Source organism: Lycium ferocissimum, chromosome 4 (assembly GCF_029784015.1).
Source record: "Lycium ferocissimum isolate CSIRO_LF1 chromosome 4, AGI_CSIRO_Lferr_CH_V1, whole genome shotgun sequence".
Classification (NCBI taxonomy): domain Eukaryota; kingdom Viridiplantae; phylum Streptophyta; class Magnoliopsida; order Solanales; family Solanaceae; genus Lycium; species Lycium ferocissimum.
The window spans coordinates 24,743,433-24,755,321 of record NC_081345.1 but is presented as its reverse complement, the minus strand read 5'-3'; the positions used below and the strand labels follow the sequence as shown (position 1 = coordinate 24,755,321).

General features: G+C 35.9%; 1 protein-coding gene across 3 annotated transcripts; it reads left to right on the top strand.

Moving 5' to 3' along the window:
• The first annotated feature begins 2,590 nt into the window (after positions 1 to 2,590).
• LOC132051915 (phosphatidylserine decarboxylase proenzyme 1, mitochondrial) lies at positions 2,591 to 11,373 on the top strand. 3 transcript variants are annotated; one of them, XM_059443178.1, is made up of 12 exons: positions 2,591 to 2,804; positions 6,022 to 6,110; positions 6,252 to 6,302; positions 6,413 to 6,478; positions 6,559 to 6,619; positions 6,774 to 6,883; positions 6,992 to 7,245; positions 7,813 to 7,919; positions 8,552 to 8,619; positions 8,817 to 8,894; positions 9,723 to 9,845; positions 10,885 to 11,373. In XM_059443178.1, exons 1-12 carry the CDS (start codon positions 2,645 to 2,647, stop codon positions 11,095 to 11,097), a joined length of 1,380 nt encoding a protein of 459 aa, XP_059299161.1. In that variant the 5' UTR covers positions 2,591 to 2,644; the 3' UTR covers positions 11,098 to 11,373. The 3 variants fall into 3 exon arrangements, with proteins under 3 accessions (XP_059299161.1, XP_059299162.1, XP_059299163.1); XM_059443179.1 differs by having other exon boundaries at positions 10,878 to 11,373; XM_059443180.1 differs by lacking the exon at positions 6,022 to 6,110.
• The last annotated feature ends 516 nt before the right edge of the window (positions 11,374 to 11,889 follow it).

Here is an 11,889-nt window from a genome sequence, read left to right as displayed (position 1 = left end):
TTCTAAGAAAGGATTAGACCTAGTAGTATAAATACATGCTAGTTAGGATTTATTAAGTATGACAGAACATAGAATCTAAGAGTATTCAATCTTGTAACTTACTTTCTCCCTTGATATTAATACAAGTGCCGGCCGTTCTCTGTGGACTCGGATCACATCGATCAGAACCACGTTAATTACTGTGTTTTTATCATTTCTGCGCTAACAGACAATTTCATTATCTGTGAATCTCTTTTTATTATCCAACATAATATGACCGCACAAACAAACTGAATTTCCTTTCAAAATTGAAACTACTACAAATAAAGCCAAGCTTATTTCTTGTGCACTTGAATTTTTTTTTGCCATCTTAATTCTTATGTAACTAGTTCTGGCCAAGAGTGAAGGCACGAAAGCACTTGTGAATTCAACGTAATTCCTTTGCAACTTCAATCTTGTATGGTTTATCTTTTCCCTTATAAGAAGTGCATTTCTTAACAAGATACACGTAGTCTTTCAATTGTTGTTGAATATCAATGGCATGTTCTTCTAAAAGGGCAGGATCTGCTATATCCATTCCATCACTCTTTCCAATAAAGTGATGGGCGGTGCTGAGTCGAAGATTTTCAAAATCTATTGCCTCTTCTGAAGTCACAGAATCCACTCTATCCATAACATTACCCTCTTCAGTATTGGATTCCGCGTTTCCTTGAAAATACATGAGGTCTTATTCAAAATCTATTGTCTCTTCTGAAGTTGCAAAATCTACTCTATCCATAAGAGATAAGACCATAACATTACCCTCTTCAATATTGGATTCGATGTCTTCTTCAAAATCTATTGTCTCTACCGGAATGGCAGAATCCACTCCATCCAGAGCATTACCCTCTTCAATATTGGATTCGATATCTTCTTCAAAATATATTGTCTCTACCGAAGTTGCAAAATCCACTCTATCCATAACATTACCTTTTTCAATATTGGATTGCATACTATTGAGCATTTCTTTCCAGTTAGTAGCTAAAAGAGAAGAACCCCGAAGCTGTAGACGTCAGTTTTTGAGTAACAATACCCAGAGAGGAATATTCTGGATTAAGATACCACAATGTTCCGCACACCGCATCTTGTACCTCCAATTCCCCTGGAGGCAATGATATGGAAAATGAGAAGTCCACTATTTTGGCAACACCGCTATTCTGATCTATTATCACTTTGTGAGGCTTTATATCTCTGTGGATGATGGGCGTAGTAAATTCTATCTAGAGAAAAATATTTGCGTAGCGACCTGCAAAGAATTTGTAATTGATCTCCCCAAGATAACGATTTTCTAGTTTGATCATGACTACCATCGAAAAGTAGATCACTAAGAGATATACCTTCAACATATTCATACACCATAACCGGTTCTTCAAATTCTAGCCGACACCGATAAGTCTCAAACATTCTTGGATAGCTCATCCGAGTAGTAAAGCTGCCATATATCGGTGCACGCTATAGTAAAGAGAAAGAACCTAATTCAAATGAAGACGGTTGTCCAAATGAAGCCCTTAACCATATAGCCTTAGTCGAGCTATATTTTCTCTCCAGTATTTTTGTTGCTCTGCCAGTCTACGTGGCAGCTAAGTAAGGGATGGGGTCGTTCTAGCTATTGATCTCTAACACTACACTTCCATCCCTTACTTCAGTGCCACAGAGATCCTCTAACACTACACTTCCATTCTTTAAATAATAATCCCTTAACAAGATATGCAAAATTTGTGAATAATTTGTCAAGATAGGTAGAATGAAAACAATACCAAATTTGTCAATCACTTAAAACTTGTGAACAATTAAACAACACAGACTAGTCTTGTTAGCCCGACATGACATATGAACAATTTATAGATGAGTAGAATAAAGACTGTAGTTAAATTTATGTCATGCCCGACATGATTTGAGAACAAGGCAAGTTCGACTAATCGACATAATATGTAAATAATTTTAAAATAAGTAGAATAAAGATTGTATTTAGGGGTCGTTTGGTAGGAGGGATAGGATGAGCTGGATTATTAATCCAATAGGATTAGAATTAATCCTATGTTTGGTTAGTAGGATATTTTTTTTGATACCCCACCCAATCCCATGTGGATGGGATAAAAGGTGGGATAAGGTGGGATTAGTAATCCCACATAAAAGGGGATTAGTAATCCATGATTATCCATACCCAATCCCATCTACGTGGGATAACTTATCCTCCTACCAAACGACCCCTTAAAGCTATGACTTGCCCGCCGTGAGTTGTGCAAGTACAACTTTCCATTCTTCCGAATATGTAGCACTGGCATTATTTTCAAATAATTTTTTTTAAACAATAGTATTAACAAAAGTTAAATAGCGCGAAATGATGTTATTTGTGCAAATCACCCAAGAAAGGATTATTAGGGACGGAAAAGAAAAACACACACAAAAAAAAAAATAAAAAAAAAAAATCACTTTTGTTTAGCTTTAGTTATTGATTCTCTTAAATTAAAATTAATCAAAATTTGATTTCCAGATTTTTTACCCTATAGGAGCAGGACAGTCAAAATGGGACAAACTCAGTCAAATCCTATTCCCTTAGCCAAAAAAACAACCCTAATAAGTGTAATCCTTGTGACCAAATCAAGACGCAGTTCCACAGAAGAAGATGAAATTTAGGGCTTATCAGAAAATTCCTTACAATGGACACTTCAATCGTCTACATACGCAGCGTTTCCATTTCACTACCTTTTTTCGTAATGTACAAGCCGCCGAAGCTCGAGCTTCGCTTAATAGTGGCGGCAGTAGTAGTAACAGTAGCTCTCAAGGTACAACTCTCTCTCTGTTTGAAAATTGTGAACGGAACTTCAGTTTGAGTTGCATTTTCTCTGTTTGGATGGTTGTTATAAATTGTTTCATAATGTATTGTATTGTTTTGATGAATAATGGATAGATTGTATCGGTCAAATTCTACAGGATCAAACCTATGGGACTTAAGGAATGATATAAAAAAAAGAGAGGGAAAATATTCATATTAAATAAATATGAAGTAGAAGAACCCAGATTCCAAATGAACAAATTCAAACAATATCAATGAACCCGATTATTGCAATTGCTCAGGATAGCCTTTTTTAGCTTCTAGGGTCTATTTCTTAGTTCAAGATCCCGCTTACTAACTGGAATCATATATCTACACAGACCAATCAATAGTTCAAGTCACACACTCCCATAATCCATTTTCTCTTCATAGAATTCCCTTCAATCCCCCGTTTAGTTGACATGAATAATTAAAGGGAAATATCCAAATCCATTTCTTATTATTTTCAATAATCCATACTTGTAGCAATGAAATACTATATATTCCTCCACCAAGTGATAAATGATTGATTACAAATATTTAGGGTTGCTCCCTCGGCAAAACTGGGATAAAGTTGAGCCAAAAGATCTCGATTCAAGATAAATTCATGAGGAAGTGGTATCTCTTTAGGATCTACTCCAGCGTTTCTTTTTGATATATATCAGGCATTGCATTCTCCGGATAATTCAAATCGAAGCAATTGGATGTCCAACTCGGGCCTATATGACATGACCGATCAATAGATCCACCTAAGCGAGCCGCGCTAGCCTAGCAACATTTTTCAGCAGCAAGCTTCGGTTCTGCATCAGATGATGAGCCCATGCGAAAACTTTCTCTTTTATTGGCGCCCGATAGGTAGGCTATTAGATTGAGTCGAAAGCCTACCAACGCATAAAGGTTCCGATTCGAGCGAGAGCCCAATTTCCGCTTAAGCTTCGGGCTTTGTGGGATTAATTGATTGGATACCCGAGACCCATAATCTTTCCTAGGAACAGCTTCTACGACGATAGGCATAAAAGTTGTACATATCTATATAATATAGAAAGAAGAAAAGAGAGAAAGAAAGATTCTTTCCTTTATCTTATGTGCTATCTCATGCAGTAATTATCTTTTTCAATTGGGAGAGATGGTTTCCTGTAGTTATATAATGTCGGTAATTTGAAGGATAAACCTCCAAAAAGTAGGGTACGGGGTAGAGCTTACTATAAAAAGGTCGGATAAAGGATAAAATAGGATTATTACTCCCTCCGCTCACTTTTACTTGTCCACTATTTCAAAAATAAATTTTCACTTTTACTTGTCACTTTTAGCATATCAAGAAAGACAATTTATTTTTTTCTGTTTTACCCATATTATTAATTACTCACTTCAAATCATTTTTCAAATCCAATAAAAATATGCACCAATTAATATGGGTACATTGGTAAATTATGCTCTTCATTTATTATTTCTTAAACAGCGTGAAAAGTCCAAAGTGGATAAGTAAAAGTGAACGGAGGGAGTAGATAATAAGTAAAGACAAAATGAGAAAAAGTAATAAAGTAACAGCGCGATCACACCAAATCAGTCGTTACACAAAATGGGACTTCTTGTCATTACGTAACGATGGATTTAACGATAGGATACAATAAATTTAAAGTAACAAGCAAAACAAACATTGTATTTAAGCTAACTTCACAATATAATACAATAGGTAACAATCATCGAAACAAGCTGTCATGTATTGTGAAAGTTCAGAATTATTTTTCTACTGGTAATGGTGAGAACTTATAAATACTCCTCAATCTTAAGTTTTTATATTACAACTATTATTACTTCTCATTCGGAATATCTAAATTCTAATTATATAGATGAATTTATGATTCTGATTTATCTCTGGAAGTTAGCAAAGTTGTACCAGCGGAATAGTGGAGGTGCATGCAAGCTTGCTTGGATACCGCGTTATAAAAAAATATCAACAAAAGGAAATAAATAAAATAAAATAATTTAGACAATTCAGATGGCTACAACAACATACCTAGTGAAATCCCACAATGTGGGGTCTGGGGAGGGTAAAGTGTATGCAGACCTTACCCCTACCTTGGAAGGTAGGGAGGCTGTCTACAATTCAGATGTCTAGGTTATATTATTCAGGAGAATGGCGTGATTGATGAATAGGTAATAAGATGGTTGAAATGGAGAAATACTATGAGAGCCTATGTGATACTGTACCTCATATCAGGATGCCTAACAAAGTGAAAGGTGCAAAATTTTATAGAGAGGTTGTTAGATCCACAATGTTATAGAGGATACATGTTATTTATTTATATTAGAACTGCAATGTATATGAATAAAAGATGACTTGGACAATAAGTGCCTGTTTAAGGACGAGCAACATGTGTGACGGACTAAACGATGATATCTTACTGTTCCATATTTGTGCTCTTCATTTTATCAGGTAACAGAACTTATGGTATTAAGAGTTTTTTTTTTGTTTGAATAAGGCTTATGGTATTAAGAGTTGTTGTGTGTCAACTAGTAGATTTATGATTTATCATTTGAGTACACTTCTTGGTCAAAGTGAACATTCAAAGGTTGGAATTAGATTCTGGTGGAAGGTAAAGAATCCTAAAATAGTCAACTGAATATTCGATTTGGATGCAGGTAATTAATACCAATGTGAAGTGTTGTGTTAAAGAAAACTCAGTGGAATGGAATAAAGCTAGTATAAAATATTATCTGTGGCTTCTTCCCATAGACACATGAATTAAGACAAATAAAATAGAGTGCATTGACTTATGTGGCAATTTCTATACTAAATCTAGTGAAGGCGGAGTTGATAGCTGGAGTCAGCTGTGCCTACTGGAGGTGTCCTCTTGATTTTTCTTTCTTCTTTTTAGTTTTTGAATTGATGATAGTCCTACATAAAGCTTGTGTCTGATGGTTCTTTTTCATGGTAATATTTTACCTGCCAAAAATACTTTAGTTACCTTTCTCAAAATAACAAAATAAATAAAAGATTTACCTAAACAGTTATAGTGAACTGCTGAAAGTTCAGTCTGGTTCTTGGTGCCTTTCATTCTTAAAACTATATTCAATGCTCCATCGGTCAGGTTATAACTCAATAGTGCTTAATAGTATTGCATGTTCATCTGCCCCACTATTATCATGCGGCGTAATAGCTGAAGTTTGAGGCTACTGGTTTGCAGGTAACACTCTCTTGTTGCCTGGTGCAACGGTCGCAACTATAGTTATGCTTGGTCTTCTCCACGCTCGACGTCTCTATGATGATCAGAAGGTCTTGTTCTAACTCATAAACCTAGTGAAATTAGTGAACTATTGCCTGTTGGGTTTCTCTTTTTGTTTGTGCGAACTCAGGTGTCGAATTGAGATATTATTTGTTCTCCCCTGCAGCGTCCTAACCCTGTTTGAGTCGCAGGTTGAAGAGGCGAGAGAGAAAGGAACTTTAGAATTCCAGCCTGATGTAAAGGTAAGAATTCATTTCTATGTCCTATGCTATTAGTCTTTCAGCTTGCCACATTATTCTTTGTGTTTTTTCATGTTGAACTTAATGGAAATAATTTGCCTTCTCAATTCTAGGCTACTTTTATGGGATTGCTTCCACTGCGCTCCATTTCTAGATTCTGGGGTACCTTGACCAGTGTGGTAAGTCTTTATCAATTTTAAATAGCAGAAGATTCATCAAAAGTCCTGGATCAACCTAAGTCCATGCTATGTTCAACCAGGAACTTCCTATGTGGCTGCGTGCGTATGTGTATAAAGGATGGGCTCGGGCATTTCATTCAAGTAAGCAGTTTTTCTAGTTTCTACTTCGCGATGCGCTGAGCATTCTTCTATATCACGATGCTTTAGATATTTATAGTTCTTCTATGGCACAGTGCAAATGTAAAGATAAGCTTTTGATGATGGAAATATTTAGAGAACTTGTATTTGAATCCAGACTTGGAAGAAGTAGCTTTGCCTTTGGAAGAATATGCATCCTTACGAGAGTTCTTTGTCAGAAGGTTGAAAGAGGGTATCAGACCTATTGATTCCGATCCTTGTTGTCTGGTAACTGGTAACCAGCTTCCTAGTTATCTGTCGGTTCTCTTTGATGTTTCAAAATATTGCAGATTATCAAATTTTCTGACCTTTCTGAGTTGGTCTTCATGGTTGTAGATTAGTCCAGTTGACGGTACTGTTCTACAATTTGGTGAGTTGAAAGAAGCTGGGGCTATGATTGAGCAAGTCAAAGGATTCTCTTATTCTGTTTCTTCGCTTCTTGGTGCCAGCTCCTTCCTTCCCATGACCATGGTTGATGACAATAAAAATCAAGATGGTTGGCCAGAAGGCTCTACTGATGATTTGAATCAAAAATCCTGGTGGAGAGTTTCATTGGCTTCTCCTAAAGTCCGAGATCCTGCACCAGCACGGTAATCACATGAATGTTAACTGTGTTCTGTGGGGATATCTATAAATGTACTATAACATCGTAATTATCAAAATGTCTGTTTCCTTAATAATTAATCATCTCATTGATGCATAGTGCTTGTTGGCAGAATAGGCTATTTTGAATCTTTAACTGCCAAGGTACTTCTTGATTTGCTCTAGGATCCTTCTTCCATCTCTTTATTTTCACCCTCCCACCTCCACACACCCCTCCCCCCCCCCCCCCAAAAAAAAAAAAAAAAAAAAAAACCATGCCTAGTTCTCTTTGAAAACTGTATCTACTCTATCTGGATGACATACTTATCAAACATTTTAATGAAAATGAGCATCTATACTACTTGAATTTATCCACAAAAAAAATGAGCATCTATACTAGACAAATTATGTCTAGTTAGCAGGTGCCTACCATGTAGTAGTTGGTCATCAGCTGAACCTTTAATCTTTTCTCTTCTTTAGGTTTTCTGCTTTTTGTTCAGATTGGAAAGTAATTGCTTGGTGATAAAGGAGAGAATGCTACTTAAATTCTAATACTGAAATTTGACTTATTGCAGTCCAATGAAAGGTCTCTTCTACTGTGTGATTTACTTGAGGCTTGGAGATTATCATCGCATTCACTCACCAGCTGATTGGAATGTCCTTGGTCGTCGACATTTCTCTGGTAAGTCATCACATATGCATCCATTGGTTAAAAAGAATTCATCCATAATATTAGTCTTTCATTGTTTGTGTTTATTTCTATTTTCCTATATCCAATCACTTCACCTTGCCCCCTCTACCCCTCCCTGCCCAAAAAAGTCACATTTCAAAGATACGGAAATGATACACTCAAAAAGGCTCTTTTGAGGACTATAAATTGTTGATACATGAAAATTTGCGGCTTCAACACATGAGGAGTTCAACTAGTATAGCGGACTTTACTATAATAACCATTGTGGTTGTATACTGTCAGATACCTGTTCCCGACAAAATGTATCAAATATTATCGATTTGCAAAACTTATTGTGGATTGTATACAGTGATACTTTGATTAGGAAAATGTTTCAAATATTATCAATTTGCAAAAAGTAATGTCAGAATTTTGTGACTTGTTATTCTGAATGTCCAATTGGCCAAATAATTGTTTAGATCTGTCAAGACACCTCTTTGGGCTCAGTTTAACTTGGTATCAAAGCAACACTGCACTTCCAAATTCACCATCTCCTCCCATTGCAAAAGAAAATTGATGCATGTAAAGTCTTCCTATTCAATTTCCTACCTGCGGTTTATTTATTCCATTCATTTGTTTGATAGGTCGTCTCTTTCCCGTGAATGAACGAGCTACAAGGACAATAAGAAATCTATATGTGGAGAATGAAAGGGTAAATTCTGATCTCACCTTATGCTAAATTTGTGTTCTATTCCCAGATTTGTCTTGATCTTTTTGAGATGGTGGCTTCTCTATAAGAGGTTGCAAAGTAGTAGTAGTAGTTCTTATTATTGTTGTTATTGTTTGCAACAGAAGCAAGTTATGCATAAATCGATAATATCATGGAATGTTTTTTGAACCTTTTATCAGGTTGTGCTCGAAGGTAAATGGCAAGAAGGTTTTATGGCAATGGCAGCTGTAGGTGCAACAAATATTGGCTCCATTGAGGTTAGCTAAGATACTTGTCCCTTGGCAATACACTAATTTTGTATAATGAAGTGTCAGTTATCTGTTTGAATAGAAGTATGCATTTTTTCTCTCTAGACTATGTTCTTAGGAAGACTGGCCACTGGAGCTTTTTCATTATCAAGCTACTCAATTTGGGTAAGATAATCTTAGCAAGGGGGGTTATTTCATTTATTACTTGCGCAGAAACTTGTCACCAGTGTTTTTGGCTTTTGCACTGTAGGTACAATTGGATAGGTGCCTTAGTGAACATGTTACCTTGTAGTTTCATTAAAAAAAAAAAAAAAAGAAAAGAAAGATAGTGATGATATTGTATTATGAATCACAAGATAAGAATTCCCTCCGGGCTAGTAATGACCTGAAGAATTTAAGCAAGCTGTGACAGTGCGCACTGTCATGGATATGATTTTTTGTAAGAATCATGGCTATGAAGTTTTAAAATGTAAAATAGCAAGGACAAAAATTTCCTGAGCTTAATATAATGTAGAAATAGAAAGAAAAAAATGGAGCTGGATGACCAAGACAACAGAATAGGGATCAGCTTTTGTTTGTCATATAGTGTCACCAAACTTGCCTCTAGAAACCCCGGTAGTAACCCGACTAGTGAAGCCTTTCATGTTACATGTAATTAACCAACCAAGAGATAATAAGGAGCGTGGACAAATCATAGGAGATCTCAATTAGGTCATTGAAGGCGGATCCACTAGCAGTGTGGATGAAATACATCATAGATACCCATTTGCAGATCCCACCATAGCCTTCTGCCTTCACTTGGTTCTAGTTGACTCAAACTGTTTTCTGATGTTTCAGCTTTTCATTGAACCTACTCTGCGAACAAATAGGCCATGGAAAAAGCTGCTACATCCAGAACCTCCTGAAGAACAGGTATATGAACCCAAAGGCGCTGGTGTTTTGCTGAAGAAAGGAGATGAGGTATGATCCTTAAGTTTGATGTTATTTTGGAACAGAAAAATGCATGCTACACTTCAGTTTTTGCAGTATCTTTTGAGTATGCAAAATATCATAATGATAAATCAAATTACTTGGCCACTTGACAGTGTTTGTGCGAGAAACATATCCCATTTTTGCAATGAACAGCAAAAAGCTATTCTCTCTTTATATCAAATTTATCCTCCAAGTATGATGGTTTGTAGTTTGTACAAAGTTTGGGATCAGCACACCTTGTAATGATAAAGGATATGGATGGAAGTTTGACTTGAACTCCACAACACAAAAAAATTAGTCAATGATCCACGTAGGAGCCCTTACCTATCCACATCGACACCATGTGTATGTATAATTTTTCTTTTATTTTATATCATAGATTAATGATGTCCTCACCTTTTCTTTCCCCCTTTTTAATAAGGTTTTATTATTTATATATATCATGCATGACTAGTTGACTGCCACTTTCTCTTCGAGCATTTTCTTGGTTGAGATATCATGTATGTGTGTAGTTAATTTCAGGAAGTGATATAAACAGGAACAATTAACTCACTAGAAAATGAGGAGGAGTTGAACTTCTCTGGAGGAATGTATGGGGGTCTTGCTGGGAGCTAGTGCCATTGTGGGGCACTGAGTTAATTTTTAGTAATTTAATTGATTTTGAAGCACTCATCATAGGTTTGCTATTTGTACGTGGATATTCAGGAATATCAGAGTATTTTGATATTCTGTGCATAATAATATGTTAATAGCTTATTGTCAAAATAATTAGTATGTAAACATCTTACAATTCTTTCCTTTCATTTGTTGATCCGATGAGTATTGACAAGCAATAGACCAATGTGATGATAACAGGGGATAGATAATTAATTTTCAGGTCTAATGCTGAGGAAACAGATTATTTAGTGTATAATAATATGCCCCTTATTGTCAAAATTCTAAATTTTGCAATTATTCTTCATTCATGAGAATTAATTCACTATTCAATAAAATACTAACGTTGACCTTCGAACTCTGTAGCTAGCAGCTTTCAATATGGGTTCGACAGTGGTTATGGTCTTCCAAGCTCCGATCTCACAACCTTCTGCAGATAAAAGCACGTCAGCAGAATTCAGTTTTTGTATTAAAAAGGGAGACCGGGTCCGCATGGGAGAGGCCCTGGGCAGGTGGCATGATCCCTAGTTACAATATCTCAATTACAGAATTACGGGTGGTAAGTTTGTATTATAGAAAAGCCTAGGGAAACGCTTTCCCACAGCCTCCCCAAGTCCCAGGAAAATCATGTTACAAAATTTTGTTTTAGGTAAGAGTACAGATCTGAAAAGGTCTTCATTCTGTTACAGTAGTAGTAGGTAACTCCATTTTAAGGGTCATATAAATGGGAGCTCAGGTTCTCTTTTGCTCAGAAACTATACCTAGTAAATTTGAACTTTCGGATATGATGGCAGGCAGACATAAGCTTGGTGAATGGTGAGGTTAACATTTTTTAACTAAGTGTTGGAAAAAAGTTTCTTTTTACACCCGTCTCCCTAAGCAGTCTGAGGGTTCTTTTTCAAATAAAGTTATTCTCTCAAAATACTTGTAAATCTTCGAAGGATTACTAGTATTTGAATACATTTTCTTTTTACACTTTAAGATTTTTCAGAATACTATCATAAAAATTCCCAATAGTTGTCCAAATTTTGTTTGTAATGGAAGGGGCATAATAGTTCATGCAAAGGAAAACTGCGTTCCTGTAAGAGGGAAGATTTATCACTCCATAGGAAGAACAAAGAAAATCACTTTTTTTAAATCCATTCCTTCGTCGTATATTTCTTAGTTCAATCACTTTATTTAGGCTTTACCCACAATTGAATACCCGCTTAGAATAATGAAACAAATGATATTTGTCGAGAAATGCAAAATCATAGAATTGGTTTGATAAACACCGGAGGATAAAGCAACAACAAAAAATCACTGGATTTTCTGAAGACAGTATTGTGCACAAACTGAGCCCATAAAAATTTTAGTTCTTAGTTGTGTGGTGAAGCTA

Bases quoted from the DNA above. Each gene is read 5' to 3' on its own strand.
- LOC132051915 (XM_059443178.1), top strand. From the start codon at position 2,645: ATGAAATTTAGGGCTTATCAGAAAATTCCTTACAATGGACACTTCAAT. The intron at 6,620-6,773 runs GTAAGCAGTTTT...ATTTGAATCCAG, and splicing joins GGCTCGGGCATTTCATTCAA to ACTTGGAAGAAGTAGCTTTG. The intron at 7,920-8,551 runs GTAAGTCATCAC...TTTGTTTGATAG, and splicing joins TGGTCGTCGACATTTCTCTG to GTCGTCTCTTTCCCGTGAAT.